The 22,232-nt window shown below is 42.4% G+C and overlaps 1 protein-coding gene across 1 annotated transcript in view; it reads left to right on the top strand.

The window, feature by feature from the left end:
- DGKI (diacylglycerol kinase iota) overlaps window positions 1–22,232 on the top strand; it is a 415,071-nt gene that overhangs the window by 171,425 nt on the left and 221,414 nt on the right. The window contains exons 4-6 of the mRNA XM_026511631.4: window positions 5,600–5,674; window positions 7,047–7,103; window positions 15,128–15,193. Coding sequence (XP_026367416.3) covers window positions 5,600–5,674; window positions 7,047–7,103; window positions 15,128–15,193 — 198 coding nt within the window. The remainder of the gene's footprint in view (window positions 1–5,599; window positions 5,675–7,046; window positions 7,104–15,127; window positions 15,194–22,232) is intronic.

Here is a 22,232-nt window from a genome sequence, read left to right as displayed (position 1 = left end):
ACACCACCGTGGCTCCAGAGGACAAGCACGCACAGGTTTAGGTGTACTGGTATGTGTTTGAGTACCGTGAGGAGATTTGGGGCACTCATTTACCTGAGTCGTCCGCCCAACCTGTTGTTCCTGCTCCTTTTACTTTCAGATACTCTGAGGTACAACAGGCATTTAGAATCTAGGGTGTCTATGGTGAGGAGCTATCTCAGAGGGGTTTAGCCCTCACCGAGCCCTTGTCTGTCCAGAGGACACGGGTACAAACACATAGGACCTTGGCAAATGAAGGTCGTGACCTTCCAACGTGGGCCAACTGTCCTCAGGCTGAGAGCTGGCCCCTTTACCACCGAGGGAGGTCTCCCTGCAGCAGACCCTGTGAGGCAGCTTTGAGATGACCCTTGAGCCACACTCTCCTCCAGATGGGTGGTGTTTCTGCTCCTCAGTCCAGGATTTTGACATCCTGTTGTCATAGAGAGACTTACTGATGTAACGAGGAACCACAATAGGGGTGCACGAGGACTTCAGCTAGCTGCCCTCCTGGTTTGTCCGAAGTGTCCTGTGTTCTGTTTGAGGAAAAGAGGAGCCAACGTGCGTGGCAACGGAGGCTGTGCTTGGCCCTGAAATCACATTAATGGAACTTCCAGATAATGTCATTCTTCATTTTTCCTAATACCAATTTACAGATTGCAACCCAGGCTCCCCAGAGAAGCAGAACTTGCCAAGTATGCTTGTCATTTCTTCTAATTAGGTTTTTAAATAAATCAAAGAACTCTTGTTTTCATTTACCTTGGATTATACAGCGACTGTTCTTGTTCACGTTGCCCATAGAGGCAATCCCCACTGAAAGGACACTGAATTCCTGACACTCCAAAGGCTTAGGAGCTTTCCTCCTCTCCTCCTTACTGAGCATCTGTTCTCCCACCCTTGGAGAACAAAAAAGGATGGCCTTACCTGTGCCCTATTGCCTCTCCTTGTTCCCCCTCCCACCGGCGTGCCCACTAGACTGAGCTCTGTGGGAGCAAAAAAGGAGGATACAATCCTTGCCTTCCTTGCTCTTTCCCCTTGCCTGATTCCCAACCCTTCCTTAGTTTCTATTGCCTGGGATGATTCTTTGGATCTGGGATCAGCCAAGGGGCTAAGCAATCACTAGGAAGAAGACAGCTAGGCCAGAACTTGATGCCCATTCCCCCATCCTCCCCCCATCTTTTTCTGGCTCTGTGCTCCATCAGGTTCCTTCCCCAGACTGCCTTCTCTGCCTCCTTCCCTGCTCCCAGTATGACCGGGTTCCCACCCAGAGGAAACCTTCCCTCGCCATTCATCCTTTTATCACTGTGGCCTCATTGCAGAGATGGAGCTAATGGAAGCAGTGATTCCTTGCATTAAGTCTGTGAGCCCAAGCCTGGGAACTCCATCTGGGGAGAGATGCTGCAAGCCCAAACTGTGTTTGGCCAGCAGCAGGCTCTGGTCTTTAAGTTCTCCTGAGGCAGGGAGACCAAGAAAGTGTTGCCATGCCGGCTCTGAAGATTCTTGAGTATTTCCTCCTACTTCTCTACTTCTGATCTCTGGTGGTTAAAATTGTGGATGTGTGTGGGGGTGAGGGTAGGGGCTATATCCTTAATTATACAGCAGGAGAGAGAAAGTCAGCAGGCAAGATAATCTGCTCCAACTTCAGGGAGAAATAAGGTTTGGCATATGTCTTATTGGGAAGGGGCACAGCCACCCTTGTGGTACATGCTTCTTGGGGGTCAAAGTCCAGACTATCAGGGGAAACAATTCATTTGCCTTGGGCATGAAGCAGCCCCAGCCTTTTTATAAATCATAGGCCTGTGCAGTTGGGTCTTGCTTCCCTTCCCCCCTCCCTCCATCCTCTCTTTCTTCTTTCTATCAAACCCTATTAACTACCACCAGATATTCATTGCTAGTTAGGGAAAATCACATCTCTGGCCCAGAGGAAGAAAATAGAGCTTTCTTGGGTACGTATGGATCAGGGACTTATGACCCGAGGTGGTGGGTGGGTGGGAGGGCATTAGATCTTAAACTCTTTGTCAGGAACAATTACATTCTTTCTACCACTGCTGGCCTTGGAGCCTTCTGTCCCAGCCCCAGCTCGTGATCTAAGGCTGTGATACGTTTACTTCTGTGCTTGACAGGAGCTGAAGCTGGGTGAGGAGATGTTCCTGCTTTGAGCGCCAGGGTGTCTGCTGCATGGGGAAACAGAGGGCAGAGTCAGAACTTAGAATGTTTTCTCTTATGATCACTGTTAGTCTGCTAGTGGAATTATGCCCACGGACTGGAAGTAGAGCATATCATGGTGTTGTTGTTATACAAATAAATGTTGATCCTGGTGTGATAGGATATGGTCCATGTTATATCCTATATTGTCTAACTTTTCACAGATGTTACACACAGACACACAATTTACAAGCTAATGGGTTTCCTTTGGATACTAACAAAATCAGAAAACTGATTAGTAAGAACTAGTAGGAACACTGAAATTACTTTACTTGATATTTAGAACAGTAAGTCTAATTGGCCTTTAAATTCATTGAAGAGAGTGAGTTTTTAAAATTTTAATCTGTAAACATGTGAAATTAATGACATTTTCGATTCATCACTTTTCGTAGTGAAGGAAGCATCGGTTTAAATAAGAATTCGGTTGGGGTTTTTTGTTTGTTTTAAGAAAAAGTAAATACTTACAGTCTAGATTCTGATATTTTAACTTTGTATTTAGTTTAGATCTTGCAACTAAAAACTGTAACATAACCAAGCACAAAAATTGTTCATTTTGAGCAATTTCTGCCCAGAGAAGCTTATCATCCAGCGATTTTGAATAACTTTGACCAACCGAAACATAGTCATAAACCAAGAGGTCAGCAGTTAAAATTTCTGATTCACTGGAACAGTTTTTATCAGTTGAGTAACTGAAATCCATGTATTTTATTACTATGGAAAACGGTCTTCATTCAGAATTTGCTTAATTTTGCATATGATCATAAACCTGAATCACCCAATTTCTTAGATTATAAACTGTTTAGAAGCTATCATTGAAGAAATTGAAGTCAACAAAAGACAGGCACAACAACACCGAAAGGATATGTAGTCTGTTAGAAAGACAGAAAACAAAAATAACTGTTCTTTGTAGTAAAATGCATCGTGTTATAGGGTTTATGAAGAGAAATTCAGATGATGGTCTGTATATTCTAGCTCTAAAGGCACAAAAACATATATGCTATGAGGGTCTTTATAATTCAATATTGTTTAAATAAAGTTGGTTTTATAACTTAAAGCACTTTACTTCATACGTTAACATCTGGAGAACATTGTCCTTGAATTATTCCCTGTGAATGGTGTTGGCATATTTACACGCTGTCCAGGAAAGCTGAGAGATAACATGTCTTAACCTTGTGGTTCTCAAACTCTTACTGTGAGCCCAGATCCCTTATCCAAGAGAGATTCTGACTTAGAATCCTGGGATGGAAAATAAGGCAAGGAAGAGGTATTCTGGGTCCCCGGGCCTGGTTGGTGCGCTTCCTACAACTCTCAGTGACATCTTAGGAGCCTCCCAGAGCCCCTGGAGCTCTGCAGGTGCAAAGCCAGACTGGAGCAGGAATGGTTGGTAAGGGAGGAGGCTTGTCCGGTGTGCTTAAAAATCATAGCGCATCAGTGGTTGCCTACTGTGAGCAGAGCTGCTTTGTTTGTCTGCAGTGTAATCTTCCCCGGGGCTTTGTGGATAACGAGTAGACTGGAATGTACTCCAGTTTCCTTAGCATCACTGCAACTCGGATTGGCCACGTGACTCAAATGCCCCGTGCATTTTCTGCAGGTGGGGCTGCCTCAGTGACCTCTACCAGGAGATCCAAAGGCAACAGGAGAGCAACCTGAATTTGCTTATGGGCATCGTGCTCATGAAAATTTGCAAACTAGAATCCTGTTATTGTTGCCCTGAGCGCTGCTGCTGCTTCTACTACTGCTACTCCGTGTTCTTCCCCCCTCCCACCCCTCTTCCTCCTCCTCCTCCTCCTGTCTTTTCAGGAGTAGAGCTGAGACACTTTCCAGGCGTGTGGCTAGATGCTTGGGTTTCTCTTATCCTTTGTTCTTTGCAAAATCCATTGATTGTCAAACTTATTTAATGTTCCAGACCATGTTCTTTCCTCAGGCAGAGGAGAGCCGTCTGCAAGCCAGTAACTAAACCTCAGTCAGCGGGTGTCTAGACTGCGAGTGGAGCTGCTGGAGGGCTCTGGGTGCCTCGTGGGAGGCAGATAGCACTGTGCGTACCCCATGTTGAACGCGTGGAACCGGCTGGGAGGGAGCAGGCTACAGCTGCATTCCTGATACTGCCCCTTCCAAGGGGGTCCTTCTAATCTTCTTTGGTAGCAGCAATACCTCAGTTTTTGGCTCAAAAATTATATCTCCGCAGGGGAAGCCACACATCAGAAGAGGGCAGTGTGCCAGCAATCTATACTAGCACCTTTTCTAAGAATAAGGACTCAAGGCCTTTCACACTCGGATGCTTTGAGTCACTATTTCACAGATTAGTTTTGTTACATTAAGCTGCTTTCAGTGCTCAAGCCCCGAAGTTGCTCAGGCGGACCTACCTTCTAGCCTGTGCCTTGTGGGGAGGCCTGAACAGTCCTCGCAAGATTCCAGCTGTTCCTCTTTCACCCTGCTGCTCGGTTTTTGTTTGGTTTTATTTTGAATTGTCTTGGTTAGAGGAAAGCTACACCTCAAAAAGTTTTTTTATTGTACATCGAAACTGGTACTGACCATCCGGGAGACCAGATTGTGCCATGTGGACAAGCGTGAGCTCGGAGCTAGACTCCCTGGCTCTCCTGTGGCCTCATTGTGAGACTTCACGCACATTGCTTACTGCACCACAACCTTCTCACCTGTGCAATGGGAGTAAGAATACTACCGATTCCTTAGGGTTGTTGAAGGTTACATGAGTTACTCTTTGCGAAGTGCTTGGGAATGCCTGACTCACAGCGAGTCCTGCACTCATGCTAGCTGCTTCTGCGCTAGTATGACTCTTTAGTGTTATTACCAGGTGGAAGAGTTAGGCTTGCCTTGTTACTCTGCTGAAGATTTGGGGGAAGACCCAGGTCTTCCTGGGTAGAGATTCGTGCCTGGGGTAGAAGCCTAAAACGATGCGCCCCCTGGGATGTCGACTCTTGGTGGTGGAGGAGGAGTGCCTGTTTTGAGCTTAGACCTCATTCTGCATGTTGGTCCCGCCGCTAAACTACTGGTGTAAAAAAGTATAAAGACGAAAACAAGCAAAACCCCATAAAAACGGATGTTACTAATGCCTACGTTGTTAGGTTATAAAACTTAACAACGACAGAATAAAGAGTCTGGTTCATATTGCATGCTCAATATATAGCAGTTGTTATAAGTATTATATTTTGGAGAGAAAAATCTAGCTGTCCTAAGTCATCGAGATACGGAGTTAGGAGGTGGGTCAAAAGACTGAAGTTTGCCATATTTTCAAATGCTTAAGATGATGTTTTAAATTTGCTTATGTTTTCCGTATTTATGTCTACCCTCTTTAATGCCAGGGAACTTTTCAGAACAGACTGTTAATGTTTCTTCTTGTATTTTGAATTGGATGTTGTAGAAATCGGCCCTGAGGAGGAAGTGTGCGGTCTGTAAAATCGTCGTCCACACCGCCTGCATCGAACAGCTAGAAAAGGTGAGACAGCGCCACCTGCTGCAGTGTTGGCTACATCGCAAGCATAGTGACTAGGTGTCGCTTCCTATTTCCAACTTTTTCAAAACCGTGCGCTTTTAAAAAAACGAAAGACCAACATTGTTACCAGATTAGTAATGGAAAACCAGTGCTTAAGGTTAATTTCCCCTATTGTTTGCTGAAGGATAATTCGATATCATTTTATGTTGCCTCTTGGGAGGAGGAGTGGTAAGGTTAGAGAGAAAAGCCGGGTACAAGAGAATTTTTTTTTTTTTTTTAATGACAGACATTGTTATTCACCCCTAGATTTTTCTGCAAGATTTTTTTTTCTTAAAGAAAAAAACAAACTCTTTAAAATCATTGTTCAGATTCGTCTGACCTTTGTGAGTTTCTTCTTCCTAAAGTGGCTGCAAGGAAGAGAGCCGGGCCAGATGGCAGCTCTCCTTCCTTTCTTGGGGCAGCGTTCCGCTTGCGCAGCACGAATGTGTGGGTGTGCTGGAGGTGACATCTCCGTGTGTCTTGCCTCCAGAAGAGGTACATTCTCTACAGTCCATTGATCAGTCATTTGCGAGAAAGGGAAGGCTCCAGTTGTGAGTGTGTCGTCTGCCGTCTTCCCTTTCTTGCCTCTCCTCTCTTTCCGCGCGCGAGTCTCTGTGTTATCTGTGTTCTTGAGCTGTCATATGTGAATGTGTTGAACTGTTTTCATCCCCTGCAACGTTCATTCTTTTCATGAACATGTTACCAATTGTTGCCAACTGCTGTTTTGTAGGGATATATATATATATATATATATACATATATATATATATGTATATATATATATGTATTTTTTTTCTTTTTGCTCTTCCAACCCCATTTACTTACGTCCTACTTCATTTCTATACGCCTTTCACCTTATCAAGTAACTAAAGAAGATGTGCATGTTACCAGGAGACCTACCTACCTAAAAGAAGGGCAGTACTGAAGACTTAAAGAAAAATTTCTGTGTATGAATCATCATCATCATATTAAATATTTCTCAACTTTATGTTGTCCTACTTCTAAAATCTGAAACATAGCTGGGTGATTTCAGCTGCCTTACATGTTTTCTCTTACTCTTTATCTCTTTTTCTCAAATTTACAGTGTAAGGGGATTACTGTTTAGAGATATGTTGATTTCATCAATGAGAATGAAGAGACATGGACTGGAGATAGAGGATCCCCCGTGTCTCTATAGAATATCTAGGGTGATGATTTCAAGTGTTGCACTGCGTTCCTTACTCTTTGGGGTTTTTGCTTTGTAGTCTCTATATCTGTCACCGTTGGTTTGTTTTGTTAAGTCAATCTAGTCTGGTGCCTATCCCTAATGTAATACACTTTTCTTTTTAAATGACAGATTAATTTCAGATGTAAACCAACATTTCGAGAAGGGGGCTCCAGATCGCCAAGAGAAGTGAGTGTTTCAGAGCTCGACTTCAAATGCCACCTTTATTTCCCATTGATGCACTGGACTAACAGACATTCACCAGGGATTAAAAACCAAAGTCTAGCTCCCTCCATTCCACATCGGTTTCTTATCAATACATCAATAAATACCATGAGTAAAATCTCCCAGTCTCTTCAGCATGTGTATAACTGCCCTTTACTGTTCTCATGAAATGCTTTGGGGAGCTAAGGTCTTAATGAGCAGGTAGGGAGGCAGTGGTAGAATTGAAGAGGTAAGAAGTAAATAAGATTTTATTGTCTTACTGTCCATTTGAACTCCATTTTTCAATTTTGACTGCGTAGAAGCTATTCAGGGGGCAGCATAGTAACCAAGTATTTCCACACACACTGGAGCCAGATTGGTTTCCATACCTGTCTAGATGCTGTGTGATTTGAGGCATCTTACTTCGTCTTTCTGAATTGCAATGTTTTTATCTGCGAAGTCAGTATGTTGGTAGGTAGATGGAAGAACTCCATTCAGTGCTCAGTCCTTGACCTCAGCCCAGTTGTGAAGACAAACAGGTAAACAGGAAATCACAAGGAAGAGCACTTGCTCTGTTAGTGGGGAGCAGTGGGGAGGACAGGAGGAGAGCTGCACTTCGTCAGATTTGTTCGTTTAGCTCTTTTTCGAGGAGATGGAGCACATGTGGAAAAGCTAGAGAAGGTGAGGTAGTTGGTAGAGGGTCTCAGCCCTCCTGTGTTATCCTAAATAGTCTAGCTCCAGGTCCCAAATTGCACTCCTCAGTTGGCAAAACAAAAGGCTGCAATGAATAGAACCCGTCCTTAGAACATAGTTTAGCCGCCCAGGTGTTACCATTGTGTATGGTGCTCTCCCTAAGACAAAGTGTGGTTAAGTGTCATTTTTGTGAAATATACATTCTCCATTTCATTTACATTCCCAGTAAGATTATTTTCAGTTCCACATACAGATTTAGCCCCTTGGAAACCTTCCCAGCTGGTGCACTCCTCAAACTAGCTCTATGCACTGATGAATAGGCGAGGGAGGTAGGATACCAGAGAAAGGGCTTCCTGGAGGAGGCGGCAAGTAAACTGAGATCCAGAGGAGTTATCTAAGTGAAGGTGTGTGTAGCAGGAGGATAGTTAGGAGGTGACAGCCTCCTAGACAGAAAGATCACATGCTCCCAAGCACAAAAATGAGAGAGAACATAACAAGTACGTGAAATCCAAGAGATAAGCAGGGGCTAGGCCATGAAGGCCCCTGTACGCTATGTTACAAGTTGAGTGTTTTATCATCATGGTAATTGGGGGGGGGAATTAACTATTTTTTTAAAGTAATTTATTTATTTGAGAGAGAAAGAGAAGGGGGGGAGGGGCGGAGGGAGAGGAAGAGAAACCGTCCCAAGCAGACTCCCCGCTGATGCAGGGCTCTATCTCACGACAATGAGATCATGACCTGAGCTGAAATCAAGAGTCAGATGCCCAACCGACTGAGCCACCTGGGGACCCTGGAGCATTAAACTATTTTAAGTAGAATATATTATTCTGGCTTCAGTGTGGAGGGAATACCATATAGTTCAAGAGCGGCCATATTGGAGTCATGGAGAGAATTTAAGGGACTCTTCTAGTGGTGATCTGAACTATCAGTAATAGTTCTAGTAATAGAATAGAATAGTAATATCTCTTGTCTTCTCCTACTGTGTTTGGCCATTATGTCAGCAATAGGAAGGTGATGGGTCATACTTAGGGTGAGGAAAGTGCAAGAAAAATGATAGGCTTGTGGATACCCTCAGTGCCGCCCAAGTGCACAAGAGCATTGGCCAGAAGATAACTCAGAACCCTAGTGAAGGGGAAAATTAGAAGGAATAGTTTTGTGTTTTTAAGATGAACTAAGTGAATTTCCAACTGGGGATCCATATGTCCACGTTTAGCTCCCTGTCTTTTAATTTCTCTCTTTCTCTCTAGATAGATAGTTGTGATTGTATGCGCCATGTTGTAACGCAAAGGGTTATATACTTTTTTGTTTTTAGTAGCAGTATCACTGGGTGAAGCCACACCCTCCTCCACAAGTGTTTTGAACACCTGCTCTTATCTTTGTAACAAGAACTTGATAATTTCTACCATTCCTACATCTTCAACTCTCCACCCCTCCTCTGGATTATTTCCATCACCATAAACATGGTCTGACATCTCCCCTCTTAAATATAAACAAACAAAAATATTTCTTAACCACCAACTGTGTTTTAACTGCTGTTCGATTCTCAGTTTTGCATTCATTGCTAAACTTCCAGAAAGTGCTGTCTATATCACTGTTCAGTATATCACCTCCCCATCATTTTAACCTGTCCTCATCTGGTTTCTACTCTGTCCATTCACTGAAATACTTTTTTCACTGTTGCCAGAATCTCACAGACACCAAACCCGTTAGATATTTTTCTGTTCTTATTTAGTCTCTCAAATAAACTCAAATTATTCAATGTTCCACCCTTCTTAAATATCTCTCCTGTCCTGATGTCTTTCCTAATTTTCCTCTTATTTCTTTGGAGAGTCCTTCGCATTGTTTCATCATTCACTGCCCCTGATTCATACAGAATCCTCTGGGCATGGTACTTGGCCGTATTTTCTCTCCGTCTACTCTTGTTGGGAGAGCTCATCCAATTTCATGGCTTTAAACATCACATCTGAGCTGATAACTCCTAACTTTGCAGTTCCAGTCCACACTTCTTGGAGTTCCATTTGACATGTCCCTTGAATGCATCATTTCATCTCGAACCTAACACATTAAAACTAAATTCATTATGAACATCACCATAAAAACTATTTTTTTTTTCAATTCTTTCACACCTCAGAAAATGAGATGGCCCTTGATCCAGCTCCTCAGTCAAAAAGACTGGGAGATCATTGATTCCTTCTCATGTATTCCACACATCTAATTCATTTGGCAGCCCTATCAATTTCATTTATAAAATATATTTCAAATCATCTGCTCATCTCCATTTCTGTTGTCAAGCAAGAAACCCTAGACTAAGACACCATGGTCTCTTTTGACTACTGCAATAGCTTTTTCGTGATTCCTTCATTTTCCCCTTTAATCCATCGGGATTTAAGAGAGCGATTTTTTTATTTTTTATTTTTTTTTAAGATTTTATTTATTTATTTGACAGAAAGACAGCCAGCAAGAGAGGGAACACAAGCAGGGGGAGTGGGAGACGAAGAAGCAGGCTCCCAGCAGAGAAACCCGATGTGGGGCTCGATCCCAGGACTCTGGGATTATGCCCTGAGCCGAAGGCAGATGCTTAATGACTGAGTCACCCAGGTGCCCCAATAGAGTGATTTTTTAAAACAGAAGTCAGATCCTGTAATTTTTCAGCTTAAAATCCTCCATTAGTTTTCATAGCACTTAGAGTAAAACCCAAGTCTATATCTCGGCATGAAAAGCCCTGCGTAGTCTTGCCTCAGCCTACCTTGCCAGACCCATCCAGCTGCCGCATGGAATTTCTTTCGATTCTTGAGACATGCATTCAGGTATTCCCCACCTTCAGATATTTATGTATTTCACTCTTGTCCTGGAAATCTCTTTATGGCTAACCATTTCTTAGAGTTAGGCCTCAGCTCATATATCACCCCCTCCAAGGTCTTCCTTGCTGACTTCCTCTGAATAGGTTACACGTTGTTCTTTATCAAAGTACCTTGTTCTGCCCCTTCAGAGCACTTTGTATGTCATAATTACCTATGGGTATTACTCATTTGCTTGTTTGTTGTCCCCCTGAAGTGTAAGCTTTGGGAAGTCACTCATGGAATTTGTCCCAAACTCACTGGACATAGAGGATGTGACCTGTTGACTGGAAGCATTTATACAGAAGTCAGTTTCTCCCCCAATGCCTAAGAACTCTTATTCTAAGAGGACAATTTGAAGGTGAAACTTATGGTAGGCTATGACTCACTTGAGATTCTTAATTAAGAGACCTTGCATAGTTTACTGAATGTCAGTGAAAGAACAGTCACCGTAGAAGTAGTTTGGCTGGGTTCAGATCATACCTCTGTTGCGTTTGCACTTAATTGGCATTGCCTCAATGGCATTGTAGGGATCTAGAGCAGGGATTGTTAATCGTTGTACCTTGAGCTTTGTGGAATGTCTGACACGTGGAAGTTTGTTAATGAACATTGGTAGGGCTCCTCTAGGTGGAATCTTTCTGGACCTCAGTTTTCTTAGACATAAGCTATATAGATTGGGTTATAATTTCAAGATTCTTTCACGCACTCTATGAATAATATTAGGAATTGAAGTTGTTGTTTGAAATAAGTGAGCAAGAGTGTTATGTATTTCTGCTAACAATACTGAGTATAAACCCTGAAATAATGTATCACTGAGATTTTAACACCCATAAGTAATAGCCCTTTCCTTGCCCAGTACTTGAAGATAGTATATGCATAATTCAGAGATTATTGATGAACAATAAAAAGATGTCATGGTGTTAGAAGCCTTGCTTTGCCATCTTAACAGCAGTGTGTCAACACTCACGTTTGCAGTGTAAGGATCCCGAGTCTAATTTCAGCTCCATAACTTTGGAGATGTGAATAATAGTCAAAAGGAAAGAGTGTGAAAAATGAAAGTGCTTCAGAGTAAGGATTAGAAAACAGCAGTGAATTTACAGAAATTGGGTTTTTCCCCCTGACGGATATGGCCACTGATGACTCTCCAAAGTGATAACTACCTGAGTTGATCATCAAAAAAAATTAGGTTGAGAATTCCATTCCACTCACCACACATTTATGTGGATGTTTGTTCGAACTGTTAAAGCAGTGATAGAAGGAATTTCTATTAGGCCTAAGAAGATCTTTTCATAGTAATGAATCACGGAACTTTACATCAAAAACTAGGGATGTACTGTATGGTGACTAACATAACATAATAAAAAATTATTAAAAAAAAAAAAAAAAGAGGGGCGCCTGGGTGGCACAGTAGTTAAGCGTCTGCCTTCGGCTCAGGGCGTGATCCCGGCGTTCTGGGATCGAGCCCCACGTCAGGCTCCTCCACTATGAGCCTGCTTCTTCCTCTCCCACTCCCCCTGCTTGTGTTCCCTCTCTTGCTGGCTATCTCTGTTAAATAAATAAATAAAATCTTAAAAAAAAAAAAAAAAAAAAGAAGGATGCTTGACCTCTCGCATCAGAGCTCCACATGGGAGGCAGTTACTCAGTTTCTTCCCAAGGAGTGCTTTTGTTTCAGTTACTTTCTACGTGCCTTAATTTGTGACCCAATTTCTAGAAAGAATGATATTCAAAATATTTAACAACTTCCTGAGTCATATAGTAATATTTAAGTAAATAATTTAAAAGTGTTCCCCTATATTCCCTTAACAGATTAAACTACATGGTATTATAAATCTTCTTACCAAATGACACATGTTGCAACCTAAATGATTCATTAAGGCAGTCTTATAATTTCTAAATAATTGTTGCTTTCTGGAAACTGTTGGTTTAATCTTTTGATTAGATCTGTCACTAACGAAATAACCCCATGAGTCAGCCCTGATTTCATAGGCAATTGCATCAAATTCTTCCAACATTTCCCTCCTTAAATTGATAGTCATTAGGTGAGTTATAATCTCCATAAGCGGAGAATTTCCCTTATCATCAATGACATTGTTCATTTTCCCACAGCTTTTGCTAAACTAACAGCAATTACAGTAAATTTTTCTCTCTTACAGTATTGTCTGACGTTCTTGTATATTCAATATTTCTACTACTGACTGTCATTGAAATCATTTCCCGAAGGAGCTTGATCCCGAGCTCTCAGAGCAGAGGAAAAGCATAGCGACACAGGGGTTCAGAGTGTAGGCTCGGTCTCCAGACTGCCTGGGTTTGAATCCTTGCTCTGACCCTTGAATCTCAAGTCACCACTCAATACCTTTGTTTTATGATCTCTAAAAGGAGGACGATAATGATAATTCAAACAGAACCCTCCGATAAAGTGTCCTACAATGTTGTGAATTGAGACATGGCGCAGTTGGCAGCTGGCCCAGTCCTCCCCAGCCCTCTTCTTAAGGCAGCAGTGGGCTAGAATTCTCATCACCTGAGTGGATGGAAGGCTGAGGTGATCAGCCTCACCTGTGAGGTAGAGCGGTGCAGGGTCCAGCAGGTGCTATGGACCCATATAACTGGGCAGGTTCCCGACTTGCTCACTGTTCTGAGGGCCACAGCTGGCCATGGGCCCCAACATTATATGATATTGAAACTTGCACAGCCCAGTCTTCTGACTGTGCTGGGTTCGGGCGGGGTGGGGGAGGGATCCTGGTGGCATTGCTCAAGCAACATGATTTGTTTTCGAAATAGAGCTCATTGGAACAGAATCCCAGAGACCTGCCAAAAATGAACATTCTAGCTGCTTAATAATGGGGGTAGAAGTGATTTCCAATGTTGAGGGGGTGGGGTGAGGTGGGGTACTATGGCAGTTAGGGAGGAGCCAAGAGGATGGTAGGGGAACTAAACTAATTTATCAACCAGTACAGGAATATTTCAGTATTTTAACAACTCATGGGATTTTTCTGGTACATACCGACTGAATAGCACCTCTACTTATAAAAATTCTCATGAAAACTAAAATAATTATTACATTTAAAGCGTGTTTTTAAAAGTTGCTGACACACAGTACTCAAAAATATTATTATTAGCTTCTTTCTGAGAACAATATAAGAATTGTGTCCTTGTTTTATTAAACTGCCTCAGTGGGAAAAGCAAGACAAAATTTAGACTAATTAGTGGGACCATTATGCTTCTTTATATCTTGTTATAGTTAAAAGACGATTATTCCTCCAGGATCTTTGTTTAGTTTTAACTTGGATTGATTTGACATTAGAAAGAGAAATGGAGGTGGCATTTTAGATAATGCTCATGTTTGTTAGAGGTATTTTTGTCACTCTGAGTTTCATGTGTCGATAGAACTTTCTTTTTTCCTCAACACTGATCTATTTCCTGTATACCTAAAACAGGTAGGTTTTATACATGTATACCTAAAACTGGCAGGTAGTAGGCATCTAGTAAGTATTTGCTGAATGACTGGATATATATTAAAGGGCCTTTGAAAGGGAAAATATAGGCTGTGGCCTGATGATAGACATGTCAGTGTCAGGTAAAATGTGTTTTCTCAGAAAAGAGCAAGAGAAAAAAAAGGAAATATTTTATGTATATCGGTCTAAGAAGGATGAGTTGTATGTAAGTTTATTTGTGCCATTGGGCCTAAAGACAACTTTCTCTCCTATAGTATATCCTAACAGCAGCGGTAATGGGGCTCCTTAACTCACCGCCCGAGGAGGGATTGTCTATTTGGGAGGAAAAGGAAGTTCTGTGTTTCCTATGGCCCAAGATGAGAATAGACTTTGAAAGCCGATCTAATTTCTAGAACCCAAGGACAGTTTAAACACAATGTCATTGTACAAACATCACGACGGGCCCACATCTCTTGCCTCAGTCATCTTTCTCCCCTTTAGCTTTTCTTTCCCTTCACTTTCGCTAGTGAAAAATTCTCCTCCTGTATGTCCTGAATGAGGAGATCTGTTTCTTTCTGAGAACCTAATTTCTTGAAGTTCTTTCTAACATGGATGTTTGGTGTGGTGCCTGCCTGGGGTATATAACGCATTAAATACATATTTGTTTTTAAAAATGGATATTGCTGCTTTATCTTATCTCCCTCACTGTTTCACGTCTCTGAGGGGATTTCAGTGACCTCCCACTCTGCACAGCGCTTTTCTGGGAAGGAAGCAGAGTAAGAGCATTATGCTGTGGCCATGAAGAGCACGTGGAGGGAGGACACAATGAATGGCTTCTGCAAATACGAAAGATCACTGGGCATGGGAGTGGCTTCAGTTTTCCAAGCGGAATCATGTTTATTGTTAAATCACACATACACATATTTGGTTTTGTGCTAATGGGCTTAGGTTATGGTTTATGGGAATCTATATGCTTAAAATATTTAAAAAAAACTAATAATGGGGTTGGCGAATTTAAACATACTCATTTAATTTTGTTTTCCCACAGAACTTTGTGCGTCATCACTGGGTGCACAGGCGTCGGCAGGAGGGAAAATGTAAGCAGTGTGGTAAGGTAAGGGGCCCAGCACCCCACGGCCATCGCGGGAGGCTCCCCAGGCCTTCACAAGCACCCGAGGTAGATGAGTCCTCTCACCCGAATCCAGGGCTCAGTATGTCTCTTCCTTTCTGAAAGGCCTTATTTCTCCAGGTCCCTTTCCTCAAGAGGTGTTTTAGTTGTAGAACTCACTGCAAGAGGCAGGGGTCTCAATCCAGGTATTAGCACATTTTAAGAGCGATGGATACACTTTCATGGTGAATTTCATTGTCAATGGTTAAAAAAAATAACACTTCTTATTTTGCTAAAACCCCCTCCTGAGGACTACTGGCCTGTCACACTCCTGGCTCAGCAGGAGCAAATCCATGGCTTGTTGAGAAGCACGACTTCTGTTGACACAGTATTGTGGTTGAGCGGAACTCAATAGAGGAAGGACCACACAGAAGCAAGAAAGGTGTTGCTCTCTTAGGACGCTCTCGCGTTCCTGGAAAGAGATGGCCTCCTCACTTTGTGGCTGATCATGTCTACTCTCTCTCTCAGTGTGACTGGAGAAAGGCCTCTTGGGGTACCAGGCCACTGGGAAAAGGAAGCGGGGAAAGGGTGGGTCCTCAGGCCACATGCTATGAATCTCCATAGATTCTACATGTTATTGACCCCAACAGATTTGGGTTATGGCTTTTTTCATTGTACAAAGGTCTACTTTAGGAATGTAAGGACTCTGTGGGAAGGTTAAATTGGTGGTGAATCACACTACAAAGATTTTTTATTTTTTTTAAATCAATAGTAAGCTGGACTCAGTAAAGGGAAGTTTTGATTTGGTAAAGTAAGACAATTTGGAAGACTATATTCCTCATGAGTTAATTCCTAATTTATTTATTCATATGACTTTTTTGGATCGAGCACGGGACGAGCTGACCAGCATAGCATTTTTGACAATAGAGGGATGCAAGGAAATATTGGCTCTCTGAGGTAGAAGTGTTGAGTGAGTGAGACTTGGAAAACGTTTCATGAATTTTGCTGTGTTGACCAATGCTGGAAAGAAAATATCATATTGTAGCGTCAGTTACCAACTTTTTATTTGGAAGGCTACCTATCTCTGCTTCAAGGGTATGGCCTTCCATTATAGCTGGTATTATCTCCTCAGTTCACAGTGACCTTTAGTTGGTTCCTTTCTAGCCTGTAAAGAGGACAGATGAAATAGGTTGAAAGGGGAAGGAGGTAAAAGGAAGATGAGGAGGAGGAGGAAGGGGAAGTGGAACAATTCTTACTAGCATTTTACATGGTGAGGGAGAAGGAAGTCAGCCCTCTACTCTTATATGGCCTTCCTTCATTGGGTTCACCTACCCTACTCTTTCTGGTGTTGCCCTGGGGCTTGTGGACTTTCTCTTGCTTAGTAGATTGTAGACTATCTTCAACTTTCTCATGAGAGAGAGAGTGTGTGTGTGTGTGTGTGTGTGTGTGTGTGTGTGATAGAAGAAACAGGTATTTAGGCATAGCCAGCTTTGAGGTTAGAGATGGGAAGTGTAGGAAGGGTCTGGACAACAAGTTCTTTGTCTTGCAAACATATCTTCACTGGATAGCCTGGCAGCTGGCACTCCCCCAGTAACTTTTAAGCCATAATAGAATTGGAGGAATTTTATTAAAAGAAAATCAATAAACATATTTTGTGACAGGTATCCCCTAGAGTCACATTATGCTCCCTTTCCTGGCCTTGTCTTCTGTTGGCATGGTCAACCAAATGGGAGAAAACTGGACTCCTCTTACCTACGTTGCTGTGACCATGTCTCCTTTGCTTCCTCTGTTCTCAGGCAGCAGTCTTGGAGTGCTCCCAACTCTCTGCACATCATAGCTATTAGCTGAGAAGTCAGTGATCCCAACTTTTCACATAATGTTCCCCTAATAATGTATTGCTATATTTATCCCCTGCATATAATCCAGTTGCTCATGGCTTCTCAGAGACTCAAGCAGTTATGGGATGGGATGGTCTTAGACCTGTGTCTCCCACTGGACAGTAAATAATTCTTCTTTGGATCCTGGCTTGTACTCTGGATTAGAGGAAAGCTAGTGGCTCTGTTTCCATTTTATAGATTAAGTGATTGGAAATTCATTTCAAGCTTTGCTGCTATGCTTAATTTTCATCAGTAGGGTTGTACATTCTTACATATTCAGGGATTCTAAACCATCACCCCCCCCAACAAACACATATACACACGTCCCGTATACATTATTCATAATTTACCCATTGGGATGGGGTGAAAAATAATCATTTCACTTAGCAAAACTTTTTTTTTCCAACTGATGGTTTGCAAACTTTTGGGTTGTTAGAGAGTGTTTATAGTTAAAGATGTTGTGGTTTCAATTTCTACTTTTAAAAATCAGAATAAAGTAAATATTTGGACTGATTTTCTCTTGAGCCTTGAATATGTGTTTGGCTGAGTGTGTGTGGCACTTGATAGATATCGGATCAGAGAGCTCATGATTCAGTTGCTCAGTTCCTTTAACATTTGCTGACTAACACAGGCTGCCATGTTTATGAACATTATATAATTTCATTCATAGTCTTGTTTTCATTCATAGTCTTGTATTACATAAGAGTTAGGGTTTAGGCGGAAAAGAGGTAGCATGCTCAAACTTAAATAGTGTATTTGATGAGTGTTTAATAGAGAGAATATTTAAAATGTGTGAGCAGAGTGTGGAGAAACTACAAGGGATAGTCAAGAACTCAGCAGGAGCCATGGTCAAGTCAAGTCTGAAGAAGTGAGGAGATGGAGAGAACTCCTTCACAGGAGCTGTAACTTTTAGTCACAAGACAGCCAGTCCAGGTGACCTACCAGCTGAGGGAATAAATACCCCAGCTTCACTTACCTTCAGTACCTCCAGTGACCAAATCTAGTAGAAACCAGAGCACAAGGGGCACTGTTGAGGTAACCCATGAAAGTGAACCTTTTACAATGAGATGTGGGATAAAGAAAGATAGTGGATCTGGAGAGGCAGTGGATTGATCTAGCACATATTGTTTGATGTAAAGCTATATTCAGTCAGTGGTTAAAGGAAGGATGCATACTTACTCCACAAACCTATCTCTTACTGATCTTTACCACATCTATACATTCATTCAATCAAAATGCACTCAACACTGAGTTACTTTGCCCTGGTTGTGTTACCCACTCTAGTGGGTACTTTGTACTTCAGTACTTTAAAAAATCAATATACAAAGAAAAAATATACTCACGATTCTGGCTAATTTGACCTTTCATTTTCGAAGGAACCAAGCCTCCAAACCCAGCAATATGGTAATTGTGAAAATATGCTTGTAAATAATAATTTGAGGTCTTATATTTTATTTCTTCATTTAGAAACACATATCAAAGTCCTAAAAATAAATGAGCTAGCTTTTTGAAACTCAGAATTCTTAACTTTCAAACACCACATCTTGAAAGCAGTTTTTAATATAGCAATATATAGTTAAACTTTGGTCTGCATTTTTTGATACCTTCCAGTTTCCTAACCAAACATGCTACATCATTTTAGATTATTTGTCTGTAAATCATATATACTATCATATATAGTTGAAGTAAATTAAAGAGCCTATCGCTAATTAAATGGGAAAATGTCAAAACTACTCTTCGCTATAAAGAATATTGTTAAAAACTAATTTAAAATGAACTTATGGGGGCGCCTGGGTGGCGCAGTCGTTAAGCGTCTGCCTTCGGCTCAGGGCGTGATCCCAGCGTTATGGGATCGAGCCCCACATCAGGCTCCTCCGCTATGAGCCTGCTTCTTCCTCTCCTACTCCCTCTGCTTGTGTTCCCTCTCTCGCTGGCTGTCTCTATCTCTTTCAAATGAATAAATAAAATCTTTAAAAAAATAAAATAAAATGAACTTATGGTACAGTATTTAAAATGTATGCATTTAAGGGAAGTATACTTAATAATAGTTTTTATTGCAAAAAGGACAAAATGGTTAAAACCATTTCATGAGGTATTGTTGAGGTATTCTATGAATAGTGAAAGAAATTAGAGGAAAAAAATGGAGGTAAAATAAAAATAATGGAAAATACTGACCTGGGACTATGAGAGATGTTCCCTTACCACCTTAAAGCACCATTCTCCACTAACCTGGAAATTGTGCCTTGGGGGTCAACTGTCAAGACACCCTGCAAGGTTAGGAACAAGGAATGGAAGTTCAAGAGTGAGGATCTATGCACTGGTTAGGCAGGTTTGGTTATTTGCCTGTGTGTTTACTGTAACAGTGGAATCTTTTGCCTTTAACCTCGGGAGGATCAATGAGGAGGTGTAGGGTGGGTAACACAACCAGGGCAAAGAAATCAAGCCTCTCCAATAAGCCCCTGCCAACATAGCTGCTGGGAGCCTGGCTTTTCTTTCTGTCCTTGGCTGAGTATCAAGAAAGGAGAAAAGAACAATCAGTATTCTGCTCTCTGCTTCTATGCATTTGACTGTTTTTGATTCCTCATATAAGTGGTATCATATAGTATTTGTCTTCCTGTGTCTGGCTTATTTCACTGACATAATGCCCTTCAGATTCATCCAAGGAAGGGGAAATGGGAAAGTAATAGTCAAAGGGTACAGAGTTTCAGTTGTGCAGGATGAATGAAACCTTGAGATCTGTACAACATAGTGCCTGTAGTGAGCAACACTATCGTAGACTTACAATGCTGCTGAGGGGGTAGGTACCATGTTAAGTGTTCTAATAACTGCTAATGAGGACAGGAGGAAACGTTTGAAGGTGATGGATGTGTTTATGGCATAGATTATGCTGATGGTTTCATACGTATATGCTTATCTCCAGACTCATCAAGTTGTACACATTACATATGTACAGCTTTTTGTATGTCAGTCCTACCTCAATAAAGTGGTTTAAAAAAAAAAAAAAAGAAAGGGAACAAGGGCTGAGGGCTCAGAAGCAGTGCACTGCAGTCCCCAGGGGTTGAGTCATTCAGTTCTCACTCAGGTCGGTAGAGCCATTCTGCTATGGCCACATTTCCCTGGTTTTTGGCATATTCAGTGTCCTGGTAGTTACAGCTGAGGTGGTGCTCTGATCATCTGATCCCTGCTGCTCTCTCTTCAGAAGTGCTTTCACTATGAAGGTACTAGGATGGTGCAGAGGGAGGAGTTGAACTGCAGAAAGGATGCCCCAGTGGTAATCTGGGTGCCAGATATACTCTGCTTGCTTGTCAAATAACAACTAGAGCCCCACCTAATGATCGGGAGCAATTACTCCTGCCAAGATGATGTGACTCCTTCCTGTGTCTGTCACTGTCTTGACACGAAGATCCCAAAGTAACCGGCTGTGTGGTCGTTTAAGGGTTAAGATGTTCCCCACCTGGGATTCAGACCCTCAGAGCCCAGAGTTCTGGGGATGGGAAACACGAATTCCCTGAGCGGGCCAATGGGAATGATGATAGGCAGTGCTGCTCCTACTCCTACTCCTTGGGTTCTGCATCCCCGTATTTTACCGTAGAAGCAACAGCCCTGTGAAATGATCATGGGTTTAGTGAGCATGCTGAGCTTGGAGGATAGTGCTCATAGGGTATCCTCTGAAAGCTAGAGTCTATTAACACCTCCCAAAGCCATTCCCACTCTGTTAGGCTGCGGCTCTGGGTGGTGTGGGATGTGATAGGGCGAGTATATTTCATGGGTGTATGCTCACTTCTGCACCTCCATTGTTGTAAAATAGTTTCTCCAGTCTGACACAGTGTTATACAGGACCCAGTGTTGATGGGTCACATACTCGGTAAGCCTTTGCATAATGGTGCCAACCAAAACCCAGCAGCAGGGAAAGGTGAGCCCATAGCCAGAATGTGTGTTGATTCCAGTTGAGATAAGTTGCTGTCCCTTCCACAGTGGAAAGGATTCAGTGCGATCAACTTACCATCAAGTAGCTGGTTATTCCCTTTGAGGGATGGTGTCATGCTGGGTGCCCAGCCTTGGTATCTTTTGCTGGCAGGTTAGACATTCAGCGGGGGCAGTAGCCAGCTCAGTTTTGGTGAGTGAAATCCCTTGCTGTTGAACCCAAACAACATTCACCGCTCCTATCATGGTGACTCGACAGGACTGTGGATGGTTCGTGACAGTGTGAAGTCCGCATGACTATGTCTAAGTTTTCAGTTCTTATAAAGTGAGTGCTCCCTGGTGGACGTTGATATGCAATACAATGATCTTCACTCCCTGTACTTACTCTCATATGTTCATTCACATGCCTCTTCCCCACACGTCCCTGTTTCCTTCCAAGCCTTTGATCAACTAGCCAAGTCATTCACCATTGCCTGTAAGTCATTGTATATTCATACGTCAGGCTACCTATCTTTTCACACAAAGTGGATGACCAGCTGCCCTACCTGAAGTTATGTTCATGGGGAAGATTCCTTCCTACTATATTTCTCTGGGCCATTCCTGAGTAGGCTTTAGTGAAGTAGTAGTCCACCTTTGACCTGGACTCATATGCCAAGTGGACCCAGCTATAAACCAATCTCAGCTTTTTCCTCCTCCATCAGATGGTCAGTAGGGACCCCCATATTTCCACAGGTGTGAGTCAAAGGAGAGGCCTGGTACTATAAGACTGGATGGTATGGGGAGTCTGAATTACCTACTCAGACACTTACTTGTAGTCTTTGGAACTGCTCCTGCCAAATCCCAGATGGTCCCAGTTAAATATAATGATGAATTGCAGCTGGACCCACCCAACCTTCTGGCTTAGTGATCTGACAGAATGATCTGACAGGTCATGACCTCCTGGTGATTTGTCCTCAGGTATTCTTTCAGCAGCACAGAGTAGCATAGAAGTGGTCTTTTGAAAGATCTGTGGTTCTCTCTTGCAGATGGCACAACCTTGTTTCAGAATCCAGTCTATGTTGTTATTCTCCCATTGGTGATTGCCATAAACCCCACAGAGCATCTTTTCTCCTCCCCAATATCTCTAGTAGCATGGAGTCATCTTAGTTGTATGACCCAAGTGATAGGGATACTTTATTTGCAGACTGGCCCTGGGTACAGAGCTGTTTTCTGCTCTGCGCTCTAGTCTAAGATGGAAGCATTTA

The sequence above is a fragment of the Ursus arctos genome, unplaced genomic scaffold (genome assembly GCF_023065955.2).
Source record: "Ursus arctos isolate Adak ecotype North America unplaced genomic scaffold, UrsArc2.0 scaffold_3, whole genome shotgun sequence".
Classification (NCBI taxonomy): domain Eukaryota; kingdom Metazoa; phylum Chordata; class Mammalia; order Carnivora; family Ursidae; genus Ursus; species Ursus arctos.
The sequence above is the reverse complement of the archived record's forward strand: the minus strand, read 5'-3'. Positions and strand labels throughout refer to the sequence as shown.